The sequence below is a fragment of the Nannospalax galili genome, unplaced genomic scaffold, assembly GCF_000622305.1.
Source record: "Nannospalax galili isolate Female #2095 unplaced genomic scaffold, S.galili_v1.0 scaffold385, whole genome shotgun sequence".
Lineage (NCBI taxonomy): Eukaryota > Metazoa > Chordata > Mammalia > Rodentia > Spalacidae > Nannospalax > Nannospalax galili.
In genome coordinates this window covers 1,817,747-1,842,953 of record NW_008354956.1, presented here as the reverse complement: position 1 = coordinate 1,842,953, position 25,207 = coordinate 1,817,747, and the positions used below count along the sequence as shown (strand labels likewise).

The following is a 25,207-nucleotide window of genomic DNA, read 5'->3' as shown; positions in this document are numbered from 1 at the left end:
CCCTGTAGCCCCAGATGTCCTGGAACTCACTATGTAGACCAGGCTGGACTTCAACTCCCAGAGATCCTCCTGCCAAGTGCTGGGATTAAAGACCTGAATCACCATGCCCAGCTTTATTTTTAATTTTTTTTGTGTGTGTGTTTTTGAGGCGGGGTCTCCCTGTAGCCCCAGTTGGCCTGGAACTCACTATGTAGACCAGGCTGGCCTCAAACTCACAGAGATCCACCTGCCTCTGCCTGTCAAGTGCTGGGATTAAAAGTGTGTGCCACCACACCTAGCTTATTTTTAATTTTTAAAATTTATTTTTGTTTTATATGTATGGATGCTTTGCCTGAATGTATGTCAGCACAACATGTGAGTGCAATGCCCTTGGAGGCCAGAAGGCATCAAATCCCCTGGAACTAGAATTATTGACAATAGTTAGCTGCCATGTGAGTGCTGGGAACTGAACCCAGGTCCTCTGCAAGAGCAGCCATGCTCTTAACCATTGAGCTATCTTTCCAGCCCAAATTTGTTTAATTTTATGTGTATGAGTTTTTTGCCTGCAAGTAAATGCACCATGTGTATGCAATGCTGGTGGTGGCCAGAAGAGGGTGTCAGATTCCCTAGAATCGGAGTTACAGATGGTTGTTAGCACCCACCTGAATGCTGGGCACTGAACCTGGGTCCTCTGCAAGAGCAGCTGGCACTTTTAACCAATGAGCCATCTCTCCAGTTCCACATTTATCATTCTTACGTGTATTGCTTGAGTGTATGTATGTGCTCCACATGCATACTGGAGCCTGCATTGGTTGGATCTCCTGGAATTGGAATTACAGCGATAGTTGTGAGTCACCATGTGGGTGCTGGGAACTGAACCAAGGTCTTCTGCAAAAGCAATAAGTGTTCTTAACCACTGAGCCATCTCGCGAGCCTTCCATGAACCCCCAATTCATGTTTACTGTGTAAATAACTCCATTGGCCAGTTTGTGGAATGAATGACAGGCAATTATGAATCCAGCTGCTAAGGAAGTGTCCTTGGTCCCTGCAAACCCCTCCCCCAGCTGAGCCCTGTTCATTCTCTGTCTCCACAGTCTGGCTGTCCACCCAGATATGGTCACCATTGCCACGGGACAGGTAGCAGGCACCACAAAGGAGGGCAAGGTAAGGCTGTGAGGCTGCTTAAAGGGGCTTGATGGAAGCGGGACCCCCTCCCAGATAATGCACCCCCCCACCTCTTTTCTGCAGCCGCTGCCTCCCCACGTGCGAGTCTGGGACTCCGTTTCCCTCTCCACCTTACATGTTCTGGGCCTTGGGGTGTTTGACCGAGCTGTGTGCTGCGTGGGTTTCTCTAAATCGGTAAGTCTTTAGCCTAGCCTGGCACAATCCCTTCAGAAAGTACCTACTAGGATGGGGGCTGTGCCTCAAGATGACAGTGGAGCCATGCCCCCTTAGAATTCCTGGCCCTGGAGCCTCACAGCCATGTGGGGTTATCCATTACAGCACAGGGCACACCGTGCCCTTCTTTTTTTGTTGTTTTTTTACCTATGCAGTCTAGAAAATTCCTTATCTCCCCTGGCATTTCAAGCCCAGTACCTAGTGCCTTGTGTCCAACCCAAACCCTAGATAAGCACAAACGCTAAAGTAATCCTTGTGGAATTTGTGGAATAAGTTGATGTTGCTGCAAATGACCATGATGGATGGATTATTTTTTTCAGTTGGGGTTTTGTTTAAAAGTGTTGGTATGCAGTGGATTGGGGAGCAAAAGATAGCTTGTACTCCACAAAGATAGATTACGAAACACTGAGCTTGGGCATGGTGGGCATACCTGTGAGCCCGGTCTTCGGGAGGTTGGAAGCAGGAGAATCAGGTGTTTGAGGTCAACCTTTCCTACATGGGACTTTGTCTCAAAAACACAAACCAGAGGCAGAGGCTGATGGATCTGTGTTCAAGGCCAGCCTGGTCTACCTAGTGAGTTCTAGGCCAGTCAGAGCTACATAGTAAGACCTTGTCTCAAAACAAAAGGGGAGGAAGGGAAGGGAAAACACTGAAGGCTGGAAATGTAGCTCAGTTGGTAGAGTTCTTGCTTAGAATGCAGGAAGTCCTGCATTCCATCACCAGCACAACATAATCTGAGCTACATGAGACTCTGCTTTAAAAAAAACGGGGGGGGGGGTAGAGAGATGGCTCAGTGGTTCAGAGTGCTATTTATTTATTATTTATTTATTTATTTTATTTATTTATTATTTAGTGTGTATATGTGAGTGTTTTGCCTGCATGTATGTGAATGTATCACATTCATACCATACCCCCAGAAACCAGAAGAGGACGTTGGGTCTCCTACAAGTGGAGTTATGGATGGTAGTTAGCTGTCATGTGGGTCCTGAGAGCTGAACTTGGTTTCTCTGGAAGAACAGACAGTGCTCTTAACTACTGAGTCATCTCTTCAGCCCCAGCCCCTGTTTTTGGAGACAGGGTTTCACCATTCAGCCTGGTCTCACAGAAATTCACCTGCCTCTGCCTCTTGAGTGCTGAAATTAAAGGCATGTGCCACCATGCCCAGCTATAATATCTTTTTACATTTATCTATTTATTTATTTATTTATTTATTTATTTATTTATCAGTCATGCACCTGTGTGTGTGTGTGTGTGTGTGCACATGCCACAGCATTTGTGTGGAGGTCAGAGGACAACTTGCAGGAGTCACTGCTTTCCTTTCACTGTGTGGGTCTCAGGAACAGAACAGAACTCAGGTGGTCAGGCTTGCTGACAGGCGCCTTTAACCTCTGAGGCATCTCATCAGGCCTAACCCCCCACCCCTCACCCTGATCAACTTTAATAATGGCTGGATTCATGTACGTAAAGTCATTCCAGGACTGGTGGGTGTGGCCCAATGGCAGAGGACTTGCCAAGTCTGCTGCGGAGTAGTCCCAGGTAAGGACAGAGTAGCTGAGTTTCTTAGGGATGAGTCATTGGGAAAGGCAAATTATTAAAGTCTTTAAGGGGAAAGTCATGTAGTGCCTGCCGGTACTCCCCACTACTAAGAAGGCTGAGGTTAGACAACGGAAAGTTCCAAGACCAGCTTGGGCAATGTGAGTACTTAAAAACACTTTTTTAAACATTTAATGATTTATTGGGACTGGAGAAATGGCTCAGGGGTTAAGAGCACTGGCTGCTTTTGCAGAGGACCTGAGTTTGGTTCCCAGCACCTACACAGTCACTAATAACTATCTCTAACTCCAGTTTCAGAGGATTCGGCACCATCTTTTGGCCTTTTCACATAGATGGTGCACATATATACATACAGGCAAACATACACATGAAATTTAAAAATAAATATTTAAAAACAAAAAAACCACCCACGGGGCTGGAGAGATGGCTCAGTGGTTAAGAGCACTCTTGCAGAAGACTTGGGTTTGGTTCCTAGGACCCAGATGGCAGCTAACAGCTGTCCTTAACTCCAGTTCCAGGGGATCCAACACTCTCACCTGTCCTCAGTGGGCACTTCATGACATGAGTGTACTCACATACATGCAGGCATAACACTCATAGACATAAGAATAAATTTTTTTGTTCAGCATGGTGGTGCATACTTTTAATCCCAGCACTCAGAAGGCAGAGGCAAGCGATCTCTGTGAGTTCGAGTCTAGTCTGGTCTAGTCTAGTCTAGTCTAGTCTAGTCTAGTCTGGTCTAGTGAGTTCCAGGCCAGCTGGGGCTACAGGGAGACCCTGTCTCAAAAGACCAAAGAAAAAAAACAAAAACGCTGACAGAAGCAACTTAAGGGGAGAAAGGGGCCTATTTGGCTCAATTCCAGGTTACAGTCCATCATTTGGGGGAGGTCAGGACAGCAGGGATCTGAAGTAGCTAGTGGCATTCCCTCCACAGTCAGGAGCAAGGGGCAGTGAATGAAACATGCTAGTGCTTTCTTTCCCTGCTCTTAAGCAGTTCCAGATCCCCTGCCTAGGGAATGGTGCCACCCACATTGGGCAGGTCTTCCCAGCTCAGTGTCATCAAGACACTTCTCCCCAGTCATGCCCACAGGCCAACCAAATCTAGACAATCACTCATTGAGATTCCCTTCCCAGGTGATTCTAGACTATGTCAAGAGTGGGACATAGAGAAATGTTTTCTAACTCTAACTTTCTCTGTCTCTCTCAGAATGGGGGCAACTTGCTGTGTGCAGTCGATGAATCCAACGATCATGTGCTTTCCGTGTGGGACTGGGCCAAGGAGACCAAGGTGGTAGATTGCAAGGTGGGGCGACCTGGCAGCTCTCCTTCCCTCCCTGTGTTGGCCCTGAAGAACTTGCTGCGTCTCTTGGTTAGGGGGTCTGCAGCCAGACTCACATTTAAGTCTTGGCTCTGGTGTCATCTGCTATGTGACTTTATGTGAATGGCTTCCCCTTTCTGAGCCTCAGTTGCCTCAGCAATGGAAAATGAGGCTCGTGGTGATGTCCTCCTCTTGGGAGGTAGGAGAGTTGAGATGTCGTATGGGTAGACGGGGCTCAGTGCAAGGGTTGTGTGATGTTGTACAACTGTGATCCCAGAGCATGGTAGGGAGCTGAGCAAAGTGGATCCTGAATTTGAGTCTAATCTGAGCTACCCTGCTTCAAGAAAGCAAGAGAGAGAAAAGGGGGTGGGGGGGTGGAGAAGGTAAGGTAGGAAGATAAGATACTGCCTAAGATCACTTGCCTGGGCTGAGGCCAGGAAACCTCAATCTAGGTCTGGGCTCTCTGTTTAGGAAAGGGTGGAGAGATAGAGACTGAGCTGGATCAAAATATAGCTGTGTGGCCTTATGCAAGTAGTTTGCCTTCTATGAACCTGGTCTATAATTGAAGATACCAATGGGGCTTATCTCCTGGGACAATGAGGCTTAAATCAGTTAATGGGTTTTATAAGTGCTCAGCAGTGTGTGATTGGGAAGGTCCTGGCAAGTTGGCTGTCCAGTGCACAACCCCCACAGCTGTACAGGATGGTCCTGTGTGGGATCTGTAGGGTATAGAATGGTAGTTCCTGGTGGCTTTGAGAATTCCTCATCTGGTCTCTCCTGACGCCTCCTGCAGTGCTCCACTGAGGCTGTGCTGGTGGCTACCTTCCACCCCACCGACCCCACTCTGCTGATCACCTGCGGGAAATCCCACATCTACTTCTGGAGTCTGGAGGGAGGCAGCCTGAGTAAGCGGCAGGGCCTGTTTGAGGTGAGAGCTATGGGTATTGGGTATGGGCAGGCAGAGACGCTTGGCCTCAGGGCTCGGCAGTGTGGGGAGGATGGGCTACTACCTGCACATCCTATCTAGGGAGACGCCTCCTGAACTCTGAAGTGGGAGGAATAACAGCAGCTCCCAGTAGATGCCAAATTCCCAATGAATGATGCTGTGGGCAGAGATGTGGGAATCACAGAGGCCAGAGGCTGGCTGCAACTGATAAGCTGAATCAGAATCTGGGCAGGAGAACTGGACGAAGTGGCATGTGTCTTTAATCCCAGCACTGAAGAGGCAGAGGCAGGCACATTTCTGTAAGATCAAGACCAACTGGTCTACTTAGTGAGTTCCAGGCCAACTGGGGCTATAGTTGTCTCAAAAAGACAATAATCATCATCATCATCATCATCATCATCGAGCAGCAGAGCCAAGGGAGATAGAGTTCAGTAGGTAAAGTGCTTGCTGTATAAGCATGAGGGGCCTGGAGTGGCCAGGTGCCATGGTGCACACCTTTAATCCCAGCACTTAGGAGGCAGAGGCAAGAGGACCTCTGTGATTTCAAGTCCAGCCTGTTCTATATAGGGAGTTTCAGGCCAGCCAGGCTATGTACTGAGACCGTCTTAAAAAAAAAAAAAAAGCTGGGCATGGTGGTGCATACCTGTAGTCCCAGCACTTGGGAGGCAGAGGCAGGTGGATCTCTGTGAGTTCAAGGCCGGCCTAGTCTACCTAGTGAGTTCCAGGACAGCTAGGGCTACAGGGAAACCCTGCTTCAAAAAGACAAAAAAAAAGGAAAGAGAGAAAGAAAAGTTAAAAAAAAAAAAAAAAAAAAAGCTAGGTGTGGGTACTGGAGAGATGTTGGATTAGCATTAAGGATCAAGGTTCCATTTCCCTAGCACCCACATAATGAAGGCCAGGCAGGTTTGGCAGCCCACCCTACCTGTGATCCCAGTGTTCACCTGTAAACCTGGTGCTTGGGAAGGAGAAACAAGGGAGAGCCGGGCCAACTGGCTAGCTGGACTAGCTAACTCAGCGGACTCCAGGTTCTGGGAGGGACCCTGCCTCAGTAAAGGGGAGAGCAACTGAGAAAAGACAATGTCAACTTCTGGCCGCTGTATGTGCATGTGTACCCCCACACACCTGTGAACTCATATGCATACACTCAGGCCACATACACACACATACATGCTGGGTATAGTGGTGTATGAACTCATACACACTCAGGCCACACACACACACACACACACACACACAAGCTGGGTGTAGTGGTATGTGAACTCATATGTATACACTCAGGCCACACACAAACACACACACACACACACACAAGCTGGGTGTAGTGGTGTGTGAACTCATATGCACACAGTCAGGCCACACACACACACATACAAAGCTGGGTGTAGTGTTGTGTGAACTCATACGCATACAATCAGGACACACACATGTCAGGTGTAGTGGTGTATGAACTCATATGCATAGAATCAGGACACACACAAGCTGAATGTAGTGGTGTATGAACTCATACATACACACAGAGCTGGGTGTAGTGGTGTGTGTTTCTAATCCCAGCACTAGAGGCAGAAGATCAGCCAGCTTAGTCTATTTGGTGAACCCCACATCCCTGTGTCTTTAAAACAAGGTAGATAGATGTTTCCTGAAGAATCACAGCCCAGGTTGCCCTCTGGCCTCTACATGTATGCACGTGCATGAGCATACATGCACACACAAAGAATCTGAGCAGATGTAGGACTAGGAGGGGAGATGCAGGGATGTTTGGCGAGGGCTCCCCATTGTCGCCTGCTCCAAAGAGAGGCGCTAAGGACATACAAGGCACAGATGGAGATCTTTCCAGCCCCAGAAACACTAGGCGGGTTCAGAAAGCAAGGGGGGAGAATGTGCAGGGCAAAGTGCAGACAGAGCAAAGTTGGGGGACAGAGGGGAGGCAAGGAGTCCGCCCCAGGGAGGGCAAGGGTGACAGTGTGCTCAGAGCCTCCAGGCCATCTGAGCACTCCAGGTGGGAGGCAGTGGGGGAAAGCAGATATTCCATGTGGGGTCTCCCACACCACAGCACAGGAGTTCCCCCAGACCACAGCCCTGGATGCAGGCAACCTCCACAAGACCACTGTGTTTCAGGACTCTGACATTTTCCCTTCTTCCTGTACTTTAGAAACATGAGAAACCAAAGTATGTGCTGTGTGTGACCTTCTTGGAAGGTGGTGATGTCGTCACTGGAGACTCTGGGGGGAACCTCTATGTCTGGGGCAAAGGTTAGTAGTGTCACCTCATCTGTTAGGACTCCAACCCTGTCTTCTCAAATACCCTTGGCTGTGCCTGCTCACATGGAATAAATGTCATTGTAGGGTAAATTCTTTTTTAAAAAATTTTATTACATTTATTTATTTGGTGATAGAGAGAGAGAGAGGGAGAATGTGTGTGTGTGTGTGTGTGTGTGTGTGTGTATGCCACAGCACACATGCTGAGGTCAGAGGACAACTTGAGGAAGTTGATTGATTCTGTCCTTCTATCATGTGGATTCTGGGGACCAAACTCAGCCCATAGTAGCTAGCTGAACAGTTGTGGATTGAATGGGTGAATGGATGAATGAAAGGATGGGTGGATAGATGGGTGCATAGATAGCGAATGGGTAGGTGGATGTTTAAATGGAAGGAACAACAGACTGTTGGGCAGTTTGATGAAAGAGGAAGTAAATGAATCAATTGAAGGGTGGATGAATTGTTGGATCAATAGATAGAAGTGTGAATGAATGGGTGGGAAGTAGATTAATGGGTGAGCAGATAGAAGATGGGGTGGATGGATGGACTGATAGATCAGTAGATGGATAGGTGGATGAATGGATGAGAAATGGGTAGATGGATGGATGGATGGGTGAGTTGATAGGTGGATTGATGGATGGATGGATGATGGATGGATGGATGGATGGATGAGAGATGGATGGGTGAGTAGGTAGGTAGGTGGATGGATAGATGGATGGATGAATGAGAGATGGATGGATGGGCGAGTGGGTAGGTAGATGGATGGGTGGATGAGAGATTGATGGATGGATGGGTGAGTGGGTAGGTGGATGGATAGATGGGTGAGAGATGAATTGATGGATGGGTGAGTGGGTAGGTGAATGGATGGATGAGAGACGGATGGATAGGTCAATGGGTAGGTGGATGGATGAATAGATAAATGGATTAATAAATGGGTCAGTGGGTATATGGATGGATTAATGGATCACAGATAAATGAGTAGATGAATGGATGGGAGATTGTTGGAAGGAAAGATTGATCGTTGGATTAACAGATGGGTAGATGAATGGATGAGAGGCAGATCGATAAAATGAAGAGTGGATGAATTGAATGAGTGAGTGAGCAGATGGATGGATGGATTGATGGATCAGTAAACAGATGAGTAGATGAATAGATGGGAGGTGGAAGGAATGAAGGATTTATTGATCGCTGGATCAGCAGAGAGATAAATGGATGGATGGATAGAAAAGGGTGAATAGATGGATTGATAGACTGATAGATGAGTGGATGGATGGATGAGAGCTGATAGGTGGATTGATAAATCAGCAGATAAATAAGTAGATGAATGAATGGGATTAGGAAGGAAGGAAGGAAGGAAGGAAGGAAGGAAGGAAGGAAGGAAGAATTTGGATCAGTGAAGAGATGAGTGAGTGAGTGGGTAGATGGATAGATGGACGGACCAGTAGATAGGTGAGTGGAAAAAGCCATGGGGAGGTATGTGGGTGGATGAATCAAAGGATGGATGGGTAGGTGTAAGTTCAGATGATTCAGGGGATGGATGATAAGGCACTTGAGTCCATGGATGGTGGGCAGATGGTGGGTGGAGGGACCATAGAAAGATGAGTAAGCAGATGGATGTAGGCTTCAAGGTGCTCAGTACAGGAGCAGTCTTCCTGTGCTGACCCTACCCTTGGCTACATACAGGTGGGAACCGCATCACCCAGGCAGTACTGGGTGCCCATGACGGTGGCGTGTTTGGGCTCTGCGCCCTGCGGGATGGGACACTGGTATCTGGAGGAGGCCGAGACCGGCGGGTGGTCCTCTGGGGTTCCGACTACAGCAAGCTGCAGGAAGTGGAGGTGAGGATGGGAGATGGGCTCCTGGGAGTGTGGCAAGGCCCTCATCCTACCAGGGATGGACCTTCCCAGCTATTCATCATCCCACTCCCCAACCCATGTGTGTCCTACACATGTCTCTGCCACTCAGGTCCCTGAGGACTTTGGTCCAGTACGTACTGTGGCAGAGGGACAGGGAGATACACTGTACGTGGGGACTACTCGCAACTCCATCCTGCTTGGGTCAGTGCACACGGGTTTCGTGCTGCTTGTCCAGGTGAGAAACTCTGCAGCTCTGTTCCCACCCTAAATATGCCTGTCATCATCATCACCATCTCCAGCACCACCATCATCCCTATCACTATGATCGCCATCACCATCATCACCAGCACCAGCACCACCATCATCACTATCACCACATGGTCCTCCATTTCTTCCCACTCCTATCTCTCCTTACCTCCCTGCCCCATCCCTTTTCCCCTGACCTGGGAAACCCCACATCACTTCCCTTCACCTGTTCCTGCCTCACTATGCCCTGGCTCAGGACTCCTCAGAAGGGTTACCTGCCTGCTAAAGTGAGTCCCCAGCCCCCCTGCCCCCAAGCATGTTGCCTCCTGCTGTTCTGATTGGGGATAGCATCCTTCTGTCTGGTTGGTAAGTATCCTGGCATTTTCCCACAGGTCCTACACCTTCCAGGGCCCCAACTCCAAGGATCTGGGAAAATGTTCCTGGGGTGGGCCTGATTTTCATTACCTTTTCTTCCTCCTCTTCCTCTTCCTCCTCCTCTTCCTCTTCCTCTTTCTCCTCTACTTCTCTTTCTTTTCTTTTCTCACCATGTAACTATCATGTATCCATGGCAGGCCTGGTACTTATTTTGTAGCCCAACGTAGCCTTGAACTTATGGCAGTCCTCCAGCCTCCCAAGTACTGGAATTATAGATGTGTGCCACTATATCTGACTTGTGTAGCAGGATTTTCTAGGTATCCTGAAGCAAGAAGGGACCTTAGCAAATTCTATGAATATTTTATTAGTATTTTAAAATTGTTTTCGTTTTTGTTTTCAGACAGGATCTCTCATTATATAGCCCTTGCTGGCCTAGAACTCATGATGTAGACCAGGCTGGCCTCAAACTAACAGACATTTGACTGCCTCTTGTTACCTAAGTGCTAGGATTAAAGTCATGTGCCACCACACCCAGCCTTATATAAGTCTGGCTGTATTATTTATTATATTACTAATACATGTTAATATAGTAAATATTATAACTATATGAATATTGACTATATATTATCATAACATATAATAATAGTATCAATTATTGCCATGATAGGACTGCAGTTATTATGCAGTTATTAACTGATAATATACTGATATTTTCTGGAGTTAGTAACTGTTGGTCAGTTAGGCATTTCCTCAGAGTATTCTTCCAGACTTGTGTTGCCACTTTCTATTCTTTTTTTTTTGTAAAATGCTGGAACTTGAAACCAGGGCCCCTTACATGCTAGGCAAATACTCTCCCACTGAGGCACTTTCTCAGCCCCTCACTGGGGATTCTAGGGAGGTCTTCTACCACTGAGCCATGTCCTTAGCCCCTCACTGAGGGGATTCTAGGCCAATGCTCTACCACTGAGCCATGCCCCCAGCCCCTCACTGGGGAATTCTAGGTAGGGGCTCTACCACTGAGGCACGTCCTTAGCCCCTCACTGAGGGATTCTTGGCAGGGGCTCTACCACTGAGGCACGTCCTTAGCCCCTCACTGAGGGATTCTTGGCAGGTGCTCTACCACTGAGCCACATCCCAGCCCCTCACTTGGGTTTCTAGGCCAATGCTCTACCACTGAGCCATGCCCCCAGCCCCTCACTGGGGGAATTCTAGGTAGGGGCTCTACCACTGAGGCACGTCCTTAGCCCCTCACTGAGGGATTCTTGGCAGGTGCTCTACCACTGAGCCACATCCCAGCCCCTCACTTGGGTTTCTAGGCCAATGCTCTACCACTGAGCCATGCCCCCAGCCCCTTACTGGGGTAATTCTAGGTAGATGCTCTACCACTGAGCCACACCCCAGCCCCTCACTGGGGGGGTTCTAGGTAGGTGCTCTACCACTGAGCCATGCCCCCAGCCCTTCACTGGGGGATTCTAGGCAGATGCTCTGCCCCTGATCAATATCCCTATTCCTTTGTTTTTTGTCTTTGAGATAAGGTCTCATGTGGCACAAGCTGGCCTTGAACTTACTATCTATGATGGATGACTTTGAACTCCTGACCCTCTGCCTCTACCTTCTGAGTGATAGAATTATTATAAGTATGTACCCGCACCCAGCCCGTGTTCAGCACCTTCCATCAATGTTCTGAAGGAGTTCAGCAGTGCTCTAAGACACATGGGGTAATTAGCCCCATTTTAAATTTTATTTATGTGTTTGAGTATTTTGTCTGCATGTATATAAGTGCACCCATGCATGTAATGCCTGTGGAGGTCAGAAGAAGGTGTTTGATCCCCTGGAAATAGAGAGACAGGAGGTTGTTAGCTGCAATGTGGGTGCTGGGAATGAAACCTGGCTCCTCTGCAAGAGCAGCCAATACTCTTAATTGCTGAGCCATCTCTCCAGCCTCATTTGACCCCATTTTAGAGAAGATAAAACTGAGGCTCCAGCTGGGCATGATGGTGCATGCCTTTAATCCCAGCACTCAGGAGGCAGAGGCAGGCAGATCTCTGAGTTCAAGGCCAGCCTGGTCTACATAGCAAGTTCCAGGTTAGCTGGGGTTACAGGGAGACTCTGTCCCCAAACAAACAAATCAAACCTGAAGCCCCAAACTGGGCATGATGGCACATACCTGTAATTCCAGCACTCAGGAGGTTGAGGCACAAGTTTCAGCTCAGCCTGGCCTACATAGGAAGGCCCTGTCTCAACAACAAACAGGGCTAGGGAGACAGCTCAGTCAGTAAAGTATATGCTGTGCAAACATGAGGGCCTGAGTTTGATCCCTCAGAACCCACATAAAAAAGTGTGGCATGGTAGTGTGCCTGTAAGATGGAAATGGGCTGATCCTTGGGGCTTGCTGACCAACTAGTCTACCAAATTGCTGTGGTATGTGTTTACTGAGAGACCCTGTCTCAAAAAATAAGAGGTCAGCGTCCAGCAAGATGTGTCAGTGGATAAAGGTGCTTGCCTCCAAGCCTGACGATGTGAGTTTGATCCCTGAAACCCACATGGAAGGAAAACCAACTTCTACAAGTCCTCTGTACAAGTTACACACTGACTTCCACACACATGCACTTTGGCATATGTTCCCCCAAATAAATAAATAAATAAGAAAGAGAGAGAATGCCAGGTGTGGGGGTTCACAACTTTAATCCCACCTCTTGGGAGGCAGAGGGAGGTGAATCTCCGTGAGTTTGAGGCCGGTCTGGTCTAACTAGCAAGTTTGAGATCAGCCAAGGCTACATAGTGAGACCCTGACTCAAAAAGAAAAAAAAAGGGTGAGCGGGGGAGGCTGGAAAGATGGCTCAGTATTAAAAGAACTGACTGCTCTTGCAGAGGACCCAGGTTTGATTCCCAGCACTACATGGCGGCTAACAATCATCTGTAACTCCAGTTCCAGGGTATCCAATGCCCTCTTCTGTCCTCTGCAGGCATTGTACAACTGTACTTATATACATGCAGGCAAGATACTCATACACATAAAATAAAAATAAATTTTTTGGGGGGTCTTTTTGAGACAGGGTCTCCCTGTAGCCCCAGCTGTCCTGGAACTTACTATGTAGACCAGGCTGGCCTTGAACTCACAGAGATCTGCCTGCCTCTGCCTCCAGAGTGCTAGGATTAAAGGTGTGCGCCACCATGCCTGGCCAAATGAAATATTTTTAAAAAGAGAAAGCAAAACAAAGGAAACATCCAGCATTAACTTCTGGCTCCTCCCTCCACCCCCCACAAACATACATTCATAAGCAAAACACTAAGGTTCTAAGGCAAAGTTAGTTGCCTGGGTAACTGGCTCCCACCACTGGTAGGGGAGTTGAGGGCCCTCCATTTGACCCTAGACTTCTTGGCTCTATGACTCAAGGCAAAGCCTTCTAGGCCTTTCCTGGATCCTTAGAACTAGAGCCTGGAAGGTGTATGGCTGGGGTGGATGCAACCTGTGTGGTTCCTGAGGTCAAGTTTGGAGCCACCACCTTCTCTACCCTCTCACCCTGCAAAGAAGAAAGCAGAGGACGTAGGAGAAGGGACTGGATTTACTTCAAGTCACACTGTGGCCAGGGTTAACCCATCCCAGGAGAATCCTGCTGGGGAAAGGATTTGGTGGGTTGCAGTAGGCAGTGTGGGCTGCTGGGGCTGGTCTGGAATTTCTTTCTGGCATGAGGGCTGGCTGAGGAATGGACCAACATCTCTGCCTCCTTCCCACCGTCTGCCTTCTTTCCCACAGGGCCATGTGGAAGAGCTCTGGGGCCTGGCCACGCACCCCAGCCGGGCACAGTTTGTGACCTGCGGGCAGGATAAGGTGGTGCATCTGTGGAGTTCAGAGAGCCACCAGCCCCTGTGGAGCAGGACCATTGAGGTGAGGGGCCAGGGCTGCAGCCATACTGTCTGCAGAACTGCCATGTTCCACGCCTCAGGGCCTGGCACAGCAGGGGGAACGGTATCTTGGGCCTGTGAGATGAATCAGTGGGTAAAGGTGCTTGCCACAAAGCCTGATGACCTGAGTTCAGTCCCCAGAACCCACATGTTGGAAGGCAAGAACAAACTCCAAGTTGTCCAGTCTTTACACATGCAACACACACATATACACACACACACACAAAATAGAAGAATATCTCATATAGGAATTTGTTGTTCATAGGCTCCTTCAGAGAAGCTGGATCAGTGGGGTCTTGATGGAATGAAGCCCAGAACAGCACTAGGGAACCCACCCTTCAGAACAGCCTCAGCCAGTCAGGAGGAGTTAAGCATTATTGAATCTAGCCTTTAATCCCAGCACTTGGGAGATAGAAGCAGGAGGATCAGGAATTTAAGGTCATCCTGGGCTACATAAAGAGTTTAAGGCCAGCCTGAACTACACGAGACCCTGTCTCAAAAAACAAAGGAATAATATTGGGCCAACAATATGGCTCAGTGGGTAGAATCACTTGCTGTGCAAGCCTGGTGACCTGAGTTCAATCCCTGGAAATCAACACTACAAAGTTCTTCTCTGACCTCCTTGTGCACACTGGGCATGCATGCATGACCCAACCCTCCACACACATATCATGTACATACACAAATAATTTTGTTTGTTTATTTTTGGTTTTTGAGAAAGGGTCTCCCTGTAGCTGCAGCTGGCCTAGAACTCACTGTGTAGACCAGGCTGTCCTTGAACTTACAGAGATCTGCCTGTCTCTGCCTCCTGAGTGCTGAGATTGAAGGCATGTATCACCATACCTGGTAAACAATATAGTTTTTAAGTCATTAAATTTAGGAACATGACTGAGCCTGGGATGTTGATGCACACTTGTTATCCCAGTACTCTGGAGGTTCAGGCAGGAGTATTGCCAAAAGTTCCAGACTAGCCTGGGCTGCCTAGTGGAGACCTCTCAAAAATCAAAAACATCAGGCAAGGGACTGGAGAGATTGTTCAGTGGTTAAGAGAACTGGCTGTTCTTGAAGAGAACCTGGATTCTCAGCACCCACATTGCAGCTAACAACCATCAGTAATTCTAGTTCCAGAAGATCTGACGCCTCTTTTGGTCTCCTCAGGCATTGCACATGGGTACACATACATGCAGGCAAAGCACTCTTACACATAAAATAAAAATAAAAAAGAAAAAAGAAGCCAGGTGTGGTGGCACACGCCTTTAATCCCAGCACTTGGGAGGCAGAGGCAGGTGGATCTCTGTGAGTTCAAGGCCAGCCTGGTCTACATAGTGAGTTCCAGGCCAGCTGGGGCTACAGGGAGATCCTGTCTCAAAAAGACCGAAAAATAAAGAAAGAAAAAAGAACAGGCTGTCAAGAAAATAAATAAAAGGATGTGGTGACCAATGCCTTTAATTCCAAAACTCAGGAGGCATAGGAGGCATAGGCAGGAGGCTCTTTGAGTTCCAGGTCAGTCTGGTCTATAGAGTGAATTCTTGGCTAGCTAAAGTGACATAGTGAGACCCTGTCTTGAAAAACAGGGAGGTGGGCCAGGCATGGTGGCACAGGCCTTTAATCCTAGCACTCGGGAGACAGAGGTAGGCAAAGGCCTCTGAGTTGAAGAACAACTTGGTCTACATAGTGAATTCAGGCCAGCTGGGGCTACGGGAAGATCCTGTCTCAAAAAGACAAAAAACAAAAACGGGTGTGTGTGGGGGGGGGTCTTGAATGATCACTCATCAGTTAAGAGCACTGGATGCTTTTTCAGAGGACCCATGGTTTGGTTCCCAGCACTTACATGGTAGCTAACAATCATCTGTAGCTCCATCCAGTTCCACGGGATCCAACATGGTCTTCCAACTGCTTTGCAAATTGTACAACATGAATGTACTTGTATATATGCAAGCAGAACACTTGTATACACCAAATAAAAATAAATTAATTTAAAAATTAATAATAATAATAAAAAGAGACTGGCTGGGCCTATAGCTCAGTTGTAGAATGCTTTCTTAGCATGCAAGAAGCCTTGGGTTCCACTCCCAAAACTGCATATAAACAAATAACAATAGTAACAAAAGAACATTCTGTGGTTATCCCAGGAACTGGGAAGCTCTAGCCCTCTGCAGTTGTTTTCTCCAGAGCCACAGTTGTCCCTGATCTTAACCACATGACTCTTCAAAGTCAAGTCAATCACAAATGCAGACAGAATTCAACTTTGGTCTTTGGATGCACTATCCACATTTCTGAGGCTTAGTTATTATGTGTGATTACTACTATAGTAGGGAGAGACAGTAAAGACTATGTCTTTCAAGGCCTGAGCAGGTAACTCAGTTGTTAAAGTGCTTGTGCCAGAAACATGAGGGCCTGGGTTCAGATCCCCAACACCCATGTAAAAACCAGGCATGGCGGTGTGTACCTGTGATCCCAGTACTGGGGAGGCAGAGACATGTGGAAGCCTGGAAATTGCTGGCCAGCCAGTCTGATCAGTCTATAAGTTCTAGGTTCAGTGAGAGACATTGTCTAAAAAAATCCAGTGGCGAAGGATTGAAGAAGACACCTGACATCAAACTCTGGCCTCCCTATGTATACACACCCACACAAGTGTGCACACAAAGAATATCCAAGTTCTCCTTTGGTCAGACCTGGTGACAAAGGTCTGTAATAATAGATTAAGGAGATTGAGGCCAGAGGATTGCAAGCTCAAGATTGGCTTTGACCACACAGCATGTGAGCTCAAGGGCAGCCTAACCTTTAGGAAGGCCCTATCTAAAAGAGTAGAGGGCTGGGAACCTGGCATAATCATGCACACTTTTAATTCTAGCACTTGGGAGGTAGAGGCAAGTTGATCTCTGTGAGTTGGAGACTAACCTGGTCTATCTAGTGAGTTCCAAGCCAGTCAGTGCTACTTGGTGAGACCCTGTCTCCAAAAAAAATAAATAAATAAAATAAAAAACCAACTCCAAATCAAAGAGTAGAGAACAGTTGGGGATATAACTCAAAATAGAGTAGTTTTTATCTGGGGGGCATGGCTCAGTGGCAGAACACCTGCCTAGAATCCCCCAGTGAAATATGGCTCAGTGGTAGAACATTTGCCTAGAATTCCCCAATGAGGGGCTTGGGGGCATAGCTCAGTGGTAGAATATTTGCCTAGAATCCCCCAGTGAGGGGCTGGGGTGTGGCTCAGCGGTAGAGCACCTGCCTAGAATCCCCCAGTGATGGGTTGGGATGTGGCTCAGTGGCAGAGCCTCTGCCTAGAATCCCCCAGTGAAGGGCTGGGGTGTGGCTCAGTGGTAGAGCCTCTGCCTAGAATCCTCCAGTGAGGGGCTGGGGTGTGGCTTAGTGGTAGAGTGCTTACTGAACACAGGAAACCCTAGATTCAATTCTAAGAACAAATAAAACTCTTTCTCCTCTGGTGCAGAATTATGTATTAGACTGTCTTCCTGGAGTGCTGCCCAGTGCCACTATAGGGCACTAGCTAAGCACAGATACTCTTTGCCCAAGCTGGCCTCTGACTCACTGACTATCAGAAGCTGACCTTGAACTCTGTCCTCCTCCCTCTACCTCCCAAGTGCTGGCATGGTCTGCCATATGTCTTTTTTTTTTTTTTTAAATGTGTACGAGTGTTTTGTGTGCATTTAAGTGCACCGAGTGCATGCAATACCAGTGGAGGCCAGTCAAGGGTGTTGGATCCCCTGGAACTGGAGTTACAAGTGGTTGTTAGCCACCATGTGGGTACTGGGAACTGAACCTGGGTCCTATGCAAGAGCAGCCAGTGCTCTTAACCTTTCAGCCATCTCTCCAGTCCCCGTGCTTTTTCCTGTATAGATTAATATGATGAATTTGTGTTCAGTGAACACCAAATGATGGTGTTGCAGTGACTAACGCAACGCATTGCTTAGCACACAATGTGCAGGTGTTCTGTATGATTCAAGGAGCCACATGGAGAAGTCTGCTATGTGGCCCACGGAAGCCAGCTGGCACAGGATCACACATTACCACAGGCGACTGAATGAACTAACATTCATTTAATGTGCTTTACCTCACTCTAATGTAATATTTGATAAAGGCATTAATATTCAACTTTGAACATGTTAGTACAATTCTAGGCACATGGGCACTCAGTGATGTTGGATAATCAGATTTGCCAAACTCAACATGATTCCGATGATTTTGTTAACTTCCTTCCTTCCTTCCTTCCTTCCTAACTTCCTTCCTTCCTTCCTCCCTCCCTCCCTCCCTTCCTTCCTTCCGACAGGGTCTCCCTGTAGTCCCTGTAGCCCCAGCTGGCCTGGAACTCACTATGTAGGCCGCCTTAAACTCTCAGAGATCTGCCTGCCTCTGCCTCCCGAGTGCTGGGATTAAAGATGTGCACCCCCTTGCTCAGCTGAAGGTATTTTCCCCGGCCTTTGGTTTATTTTCTACTGGCTTGAGATGTCTCCTCATCATGTGTAATATTAGTGGAATATACAACTACCAAGTCATAAGAATTCCTCAGCTGTTAAGAGCACTGGCTGCTCCTGCAGAGGACCAGGTTCAAATCCCAGCACCCACATGGAGGCTACAACTGTCTGTAACTCCAGTTCCAGGGAATCTGACACCCTCTCCTGACCTCTGCTGGCACTGCATGACACAAGTGTACTTACATGCATGCAGGTATTATACTCCTAAACAAAAAAATAAAAATAATAAATAAAATAAAAATTCCTCAATGAGAGTGAGGCCTAGTGGCACACGCCTTTAATCCCAGCACGTGGGAGACAGAGGCAGGCAGATCTCTGAGTTTGAGGCCAGCATGGTCTACATAGTGAGTTCCAGGCCAGCTGGGGTTACAGGGAGACCCTGTCTCAAAAAAAAAAAAAAAAAAAAAAAAAATCTGCCACAGAGCCAAACTGAAATTGGATGATACATACATATACATATATATGTGTATATGTATGTATTTTTTTCTGTATATGAGTGTTATGTCTGCATGTGTGTAAGTGCACCATGTGTGTGCAATGCCCACAGGATAGAAGAGGACATCAGATCCCCTAGAACTGAATTTACTGACAGTTGTCAGCCGCCATGTAGGTGCTAGGATTCAAACAGGGTCTCCTGCAAGAATAGCCAGTGTTCTTAACCGTTAAGCCATCTCTCCAGCCCGTTTGTTTGTTTTTATTTGTTTGTTTTGAGACTGGGTCTCCCTGTAGCCCCAGCTGGCCTGGAATTCCCTTTGTGGATCAGGCTGAACTTGATCTCACAGAGATCCACCTGCCTCAGCTTGAGTGCCGGAATTAAAAGCATGGGCCGCCATGACCTGCAAGCAAACCAACTTGAAGTGAAATATGAATTTGTGCCATTGTAGTATAACACTATACACTTGACAGTTTTAAAAGAAGTGTTTTTGTAGTGTGGTGTCATATGTGTTTATAGTATATGTAGTCAATAAGAACAGGGAAAACCAGGTGTGGTGGATCACCTTAAATCCCAGCACTTGGAAGGCAGAGGCAGGGAGATCTCTGTGAGATTGAATCCAGCCGGTCTATATAGAGTTCCAGCCCAGATGGAGCTACAGGGACACCCTGTCTCACCTAAGCAAAATAAAACAAATAAGCAGCAACAACAACAAAAGAGGGGCGGGAGGAAAACCAGTAGGAAAGACCCCAGTGGGCGGGAGAAAGTTTCTGTCAGGTTGGCATGCTCAAGAATGGGGCATGGCTTCTGGGGGTGTCTGGAAGACAGCCAGTAGACAGGCCCTGAGGCCATGCTAGGAGCTGGTTTTGAGGCTGGGGGTGGCTAAATGGATATGGTACCCCAGGTCTCAGCTTTGCCCACCACTTTCTTCCTCCCAGGACCCTGCCCGCTCAGCTGGCTTCCACCCCAGTGGCTCTGTGCTGGCGGTGGGCACAGTAACTGGCAGGTATGGCTGAATGGGGGGAAGGCTTCTTGTGTCTGTTAGAACAAGCTCTTCTCCCTCTCATCCTATCGAAAGCCCAAAGCTGTGATGATGAGGCACCTATGCCCAGCAGTCCCAGATCCCTTCCAACCGCCCACCTCCATTTATAGCCCTCCCCTCACCTTCCAAACCTGCTGCTTCTGTTCCAAGCTCTTGTCTGTGTATCCACCTTCGCTTGTGTTCAGTGCTGGTCCTGTGTGAGGCTCCTCCCCCGTTCTAAATTGCCATCCATTTCTAAGTTGTTTCGTTTTCTTTTTGGTCACCTCTGCCCATCACAGCCTGGGTCCATCCATGGTAGCCTGGCTCTGCCCTCACAATCCTGCATATGGAGGGGTGAGGTGGGTGGCTGTTATCTCCCCACTATGTCAGTTCATCCCTCTCTTTTTTAAAGGTGGCTGCTGCTGGATACGGACACCCATGACCTAGTGGCCATTCACACGGATGGCAATGAACCGATCTCAGTGGTCACTTTCTCTCCAGGTAGGTCTGTGACCCCGGAGAGGCAGGGCCTGGGAGACTGAGGACTCAGAGGTGCAGACTGGAGGGGAGGGGCTAGAGACAACGCAGCTAGGCCTGGGGGGTGGGGGGGCTGTCCTGCCGGGGGGCGGAGCCTGGGACTGCTGAGGAGGGGCTGAGTCTGGGAGAGGAGGGGCGGAGCCTGGGTGCCTCCTCATAGCCCCTCCCCCTCCCCAGACGGGGCGTACCTGGCCGTGGGCTCCCACGACAACTTGGTGTACGTGTACACGGTGGACCAGGGTGGCCGCAAGGTCAGCCGCCTGGGCAAGTGCTCGGTGAGTGGGCAGTGGTCCCCAGCCCGCGCCACCACCCCACCCAGAGGGTGTAAAATTAACTAATTTTCTACCTCAAGGGAGCCACAACTTCACAACGCAGTTGATCTGCCCTGACCACGTCAAGGCATCCTAGTCCACCCCCAACCTCATCCCTTCCTGTGTTCTAAGCCAAGCCCCCCCCAAACCTTCGTGTAGCCCCACTCCTCTCCCTCCAAGCCCCCTTTGTAGACCCACCTCTCGCATTCTAAACCTACCCCTCCTATCCCAAGCACGCCTCTGTGTAGCCCCGCCCCTTGCATTCAAACCCCGCCCCCTGTGTGGAGCTCTGCCGACGTGTTCTAAATTGCCTTTGTCTACTAAGCCCTTGTGTCAGCCCTGCCCCTCACGGTCTGGCCCCGCCCATGGTAGTGTGGCCCCGCCCCACCCTCAAAGGCCTTTGTATCCTCCCTCTGGTCCCCTGTGTTCTCTGTGTATTTTGCCTTCCTGACTTAATCCATCCCCTTACCTGGTTCTAGCCCTCTCCTCTACTCTAAGTGACCCTTATGTCCCCTGCAGGGTCATTCCAGTTTTATCACCCACCTGGATTGGGCCCAGGACAGCAGTTGCTTTGTCACCAACTCCGGAGACTACGAAATCCTGTACTGTGAGTTCTCAGAGTCTGGCCAGAGTCATGGCTTCCGCTGTCTCATTTGCATGTGATTTGCATAGATCTCCCAGGCATTCCGCGAGCTGGTATGAGCCATTCGAATTGGAGCTCAGCACCTGTAGTGTCTAATGTCCTTGCTGGTACAGCCAGTTTTAGCCAGTCTTTCCCAATTTGATAGAGGAATAGCTTGTTTCTATGCACTTGTACCTTGCTCACATTTTGGGGTGTCAAGGCCCAAAATCCAGCCCTCAGCTGGTCCAGAGAGACAAAGTAGGGCGTGGGAACTTCGCTCCCTCTGTCTTGGCCCTCAGTGCCAATATCTGGGAAAGTGGTGGATTTACTAGAAATTCTTCAGGCCCTGAACACCTCTCCCAATTATCTGCCCCAGGGGACCCGGCTACCTGTAAGCAGATCACCAGTGCAGACACCATGAGAAACGTGGAATGGGCCACTGCTACTTGTGTGTTAGGGTTTGGGGTGTTTGGTAAGTTCTGGAATCAGGGGGGGGGGTCCTACTGAACATGGGGGCTCCAAGAAACATCCCTGATTGGTGGTTTTCACAGTCTCTTACTGGTTACCTGGAGGATGGGAAACTCACTCCGTTCCTGTGTGTAGAGTAGCAGAGTTAAATGATCCTGAGGTCCTGTGGAACTGTAATGACAGGAGGACAAAAGTGTGGTGGCACCTAAGGACTTGCCAGTGGTCCAGCCACCTGCTCAGTGAGTCCCCAGGCCATCCTCACAAGCTTCAGGAGCTCTCACAGGCCTGTGCAGTGCTGGAACACTAGTCAGACCATAATACTTCCAGCTCTGCTCTTCTGGGGCACATAATTGAGTGAGGGAGACAGACTCATCCCAGACAGTGGAGACCCACAGTAAGAAGGGCTGGAATAGGGAAAGAGCTCTGGAAAGGGGGTATTGCACCAAGTCTGGGAAGAAGTCAGCAAGGCTTTCTGGAGGGAGAGACATTTGAGGTGAAATCTGGAGAATCAAGACACACCCCCAGCCCCTCACTGGGGCATTCTAGGCAGGCGCTCTACCACTGAACCATGCCCCTAGCCCCTCACTGGGGGATTCTAGGCTGGTGTTCTACCACTGAACCATGCCCCCAGCCCCTCACTGGGGGATTCTAGGCAGGTGCTCTACCACTGAGCCACACCTCCAGCCTTTTTTTTTTTTTTTAACTTTTGAGACTAGCCTCAATAAATTATCCAAAGAGGCCTTGAATATTTTGGCCCTTCTACCTCAGCCTCCCCAGTAGTTGGGTTTGCAGACATGTACCCCCAGCCCAGCTCCCTGGAAGATCTTACCTCTCATTCTGCCTTCTCGCCCATAGGGATCTGGTCAGAGGGGGCAGATGGCACTGATATCAACGCCGTTGCGCGCTCCCATGACAGGAAATTGCTGGCTTCAGCTGATGACTTTGGCAAAGTTCACCTGTTCAGCTACCCCTGCTGTCAGCCACGAGTGAGTTTCTCTGGGGAGGTGGGAGACACAGGCAAGTCAGTGGGATTGGAGGCAGGATTCAGAATGCTGTGATCTAACCACACTACTTTGTGTTTTGTTTCATTAGTTTTTGTTTTGTTGTGGAGGGGCAGATTTTTTAAAAATTTTATTTATTATGTGTATGAGTGTATTGCCTGCATGTGTTCTTTTAAAAATATTTTACTTATTATTTTTATTTTACGTGTATGAGTGTTATGCCTGCATGTAGGTAAGTGCACCCATGTCGTTCAATGCCTGAGGAGAACAGAAGAGACTGTCGGATCCCCTGGAACTGGAGTTACAGACAGTTGTTAGCTGCCATATGGGTGCTGGAATTCAAACCCAGGTCTTCTGCAAGAACAGTCAGTGTTCTTAACTGCAAGCCATCTCTCCAGCCCCTGCCTGCATGTGTTTAAGTGCACCTATGTTGTATAATGTTCACAGAGGTCAGAAGAGGGCATCAGAACCCCTGTAACTGGAGTTAGGTTGATCGGTTGTTAACCTCCATGTGGGTGCCAAGAACTGAACTTGGGTCCTCTGCAAGAGCAGCCAGTGCTCTTAACCACTGAGCCATCTCTCCAGCCCCAGATTTTGTTTTGTTTGTTTTGTTTTAAGAGAAGGTCTCACTGTGTAGCCCTAGCTGACCTGGAATTCACCGTGTATACCAGCCTGGCCTCAAACTCACAGAAATCCACCTGCCTCTGCCCCTCAAGTGATGGGATTGAAAATGTGTGTTACCACATATGGTTGTGTTTTTTTTTTTTTTAATTTATTTATTTTGTATGAGTGTTCTGCCTGCATGTATATAAGTACTCCATGTGCATACAGTGCCCTTGGAGGCCAGAAAAGGGCATCAGATTCCCTGGAACTGGAGTTACAGATAGTTGTTAGCTTCCATGTGGGTACTGGGAACTGAACCCGGGTCCTCTGCAAGAGCAGCCAGTGCTCTTAACTACTGAGCCATCTCTCCAGCCTCTGTTTCTGTTATTTCTGAAAGAGGATCTCATGTAGCTCAGGCTGGCTTCAAACTTCCTATATTGCCAAGGATGACCTGGAACTCACAGTAATTGTCCTGCCTCCTCTTCCTCCCAGTGCTGAGATTACAGGTGTGCAACGCCACACCAAGTGTACACAGTGTTGAGAATGGGACCCAGGGCTTTGTGCATGTGAGGCAAGCACTCTACCAACTAAGCTACATCCCCAGTCCTTTTTTTGGTTTAGGTTTATGGGGGAGGTTTTGTGGAACCTTACTCTTTACTGGGCCTCAGTTTCCCCATCTGAGCAGTGAGGATGTCCTAAGAAACAAAGAGTTTTCCTTCATAGGGTTCTGTGGTTCTGAAAGTCTTGCTTCTTTTCTCCTTGTTAACACAGCAAAAATTAAATGAGCATCTACTGTGTGTCTAGGCAAGGGGGTAAATCATCACACAAGACCAACAAGGGGCACCCGGCCCTGATCAAGTTGACACTTCAAACTGGGTGTGAGGTTCTGTAGGTTAAGGGTTTGGATTCCCAGCATCCATGATTCTCCTAGAATAAGGACCAAAGTTCAACCCCACAGAGGCAAACAGATGGTAAGAGTAATTTCCCGAGGCTAGGCAAGGCTGCTGCTTACAGCCCATTTTATTTTCTTCAGTTTATGAACAAGAGTTGGGGTTTACTAAAGATACTTTAATATAATCTTAAGCAGGAGGGTTAAGAGAAGGAGAGACACTCAGAAGGAAGGAAGATGCACCCATGAGCATGGGTGTGGCTTCTTGAAGGAAAAGTTGCAGAAAGATGTACCTGTGTGGGCACAGGCTCCTCAAAGGAGAATTGCCACATCCCACTTTTAATGGGAAGCTGATTTTGTGCAGCCAGATCTTAAAAGTTTTTCTGTCCTTTCTCTTCAGTGCTGGGGATAGAACCACAGTATCATGCACACTATGCAAAGGGTCTACCACTGAGCCACACCCCAGCCCCTCACTGGGGGATTCTAGGCAGGTGCTCTACCACTGAGCCACACCCCAGCCCCTCACTGGGGGATTCTAGGCAGAGGCTCTACCACTGAGCCACACCCCAGCCCCTCACTGGGGGATTCTAGGCAGAGGCTCTGCCACTGAGCCACACTCCCAGCCCCTTACTGGGGATTCTAGGCAAACTGCCAGTAAGCAATGTTCCCAGCCCTTAGGTATTATGGTTCTTTTGTTTGCTTGGGAGAATATTTATTTTTGTGTGTGTTTATTTATTTCTTTGTTTATTTTTGCAACACAGTCTCCTGTAGCCCAGGCTGGCCTTGAATGCTCTATGGAGCCAAGGCTGGCCCTGAGCTCCTGATCTTCCTGCCTCTACCTCCCAAATTCTGGGATTACAGTCCACTTTCATTTCCTAGGGTTTTCTTTTCTGTGTGCCATTAACTTAAAGAAACTAGTTCATTTGCCTTTCTTTCTTTTCTTTCTTTCCTTCCTTCCTTTCTTCCTTTCTTTCTTTCTTTCTTTCTTTCTTTCTT

At 48.4% G+C, this 25,207-nt stretch overlaps 1 protein-coding gene across 5 annotated transcripts in view; it reads left to right on the top strand.

Moving 5' to 3' along the window:
- Eml2 (EMAP like 2) overlaps nt 1–25,207 on the top strand; it is a 35,916-nt gene that overhangs the window by 9,367 nt on the left and 1,342 nt on the right. For 2 of the 5 annotated variants that reach the window (XM_008852046.2, XM_017802898.2), the window contains 14 exons: nt 1,074–1,143; nt 1,228–1,338; nt 4,139–4,234; nt 5,043–5,177; nt 7,345–7,444; nt 9,134–9,288; nt 9,416–9,541; nt 13,685–13,816; nt 19,698–19,765; nt 20,193–20,281; nt 20,495–20,592; nt 21,148–21,235; nt 21,627–21,722; nt 22,574–22,704. In XM_008852046.2, the coding sequence (XP_008850268.1) occupies nt 1,074–1,143; nt 1,228–1,338; nt 4,139–4,234; nt 5,043–5,177; nt 7,345–7,444; nt 9,134–9,288; nt 9,416–9,541; nt 13,685–13,816; nt 19,698–19,765; nt 20,193–20,281; nt 20,495–20,592; nt 21,148–21,235; nt 21,627–21,722; nt 22,574–22,704 (1,495 nt within the window). Of the gene's footprint in view, nt 1–1,073; nt 1,144–1,197; nt 1,339–4,138; nt 4,235–5,042; nt 5,178–7,344; nt 7,445–9,133; nt 9,289–9,415; nt 9,542–13,684; nt 13,817–19,697; nt 19,766–20,192; nt 20,282–20,494; nt 20,593–21,147; nt 21,236–21,626; nt 21,723–22,573; nt 22,705–25,207 lie in introns of those variants that run through there. The other 3 variants (XM_008852045.3, XM_008852043.3, XR_003846929.1) reach the window with 2 other exon arrangements.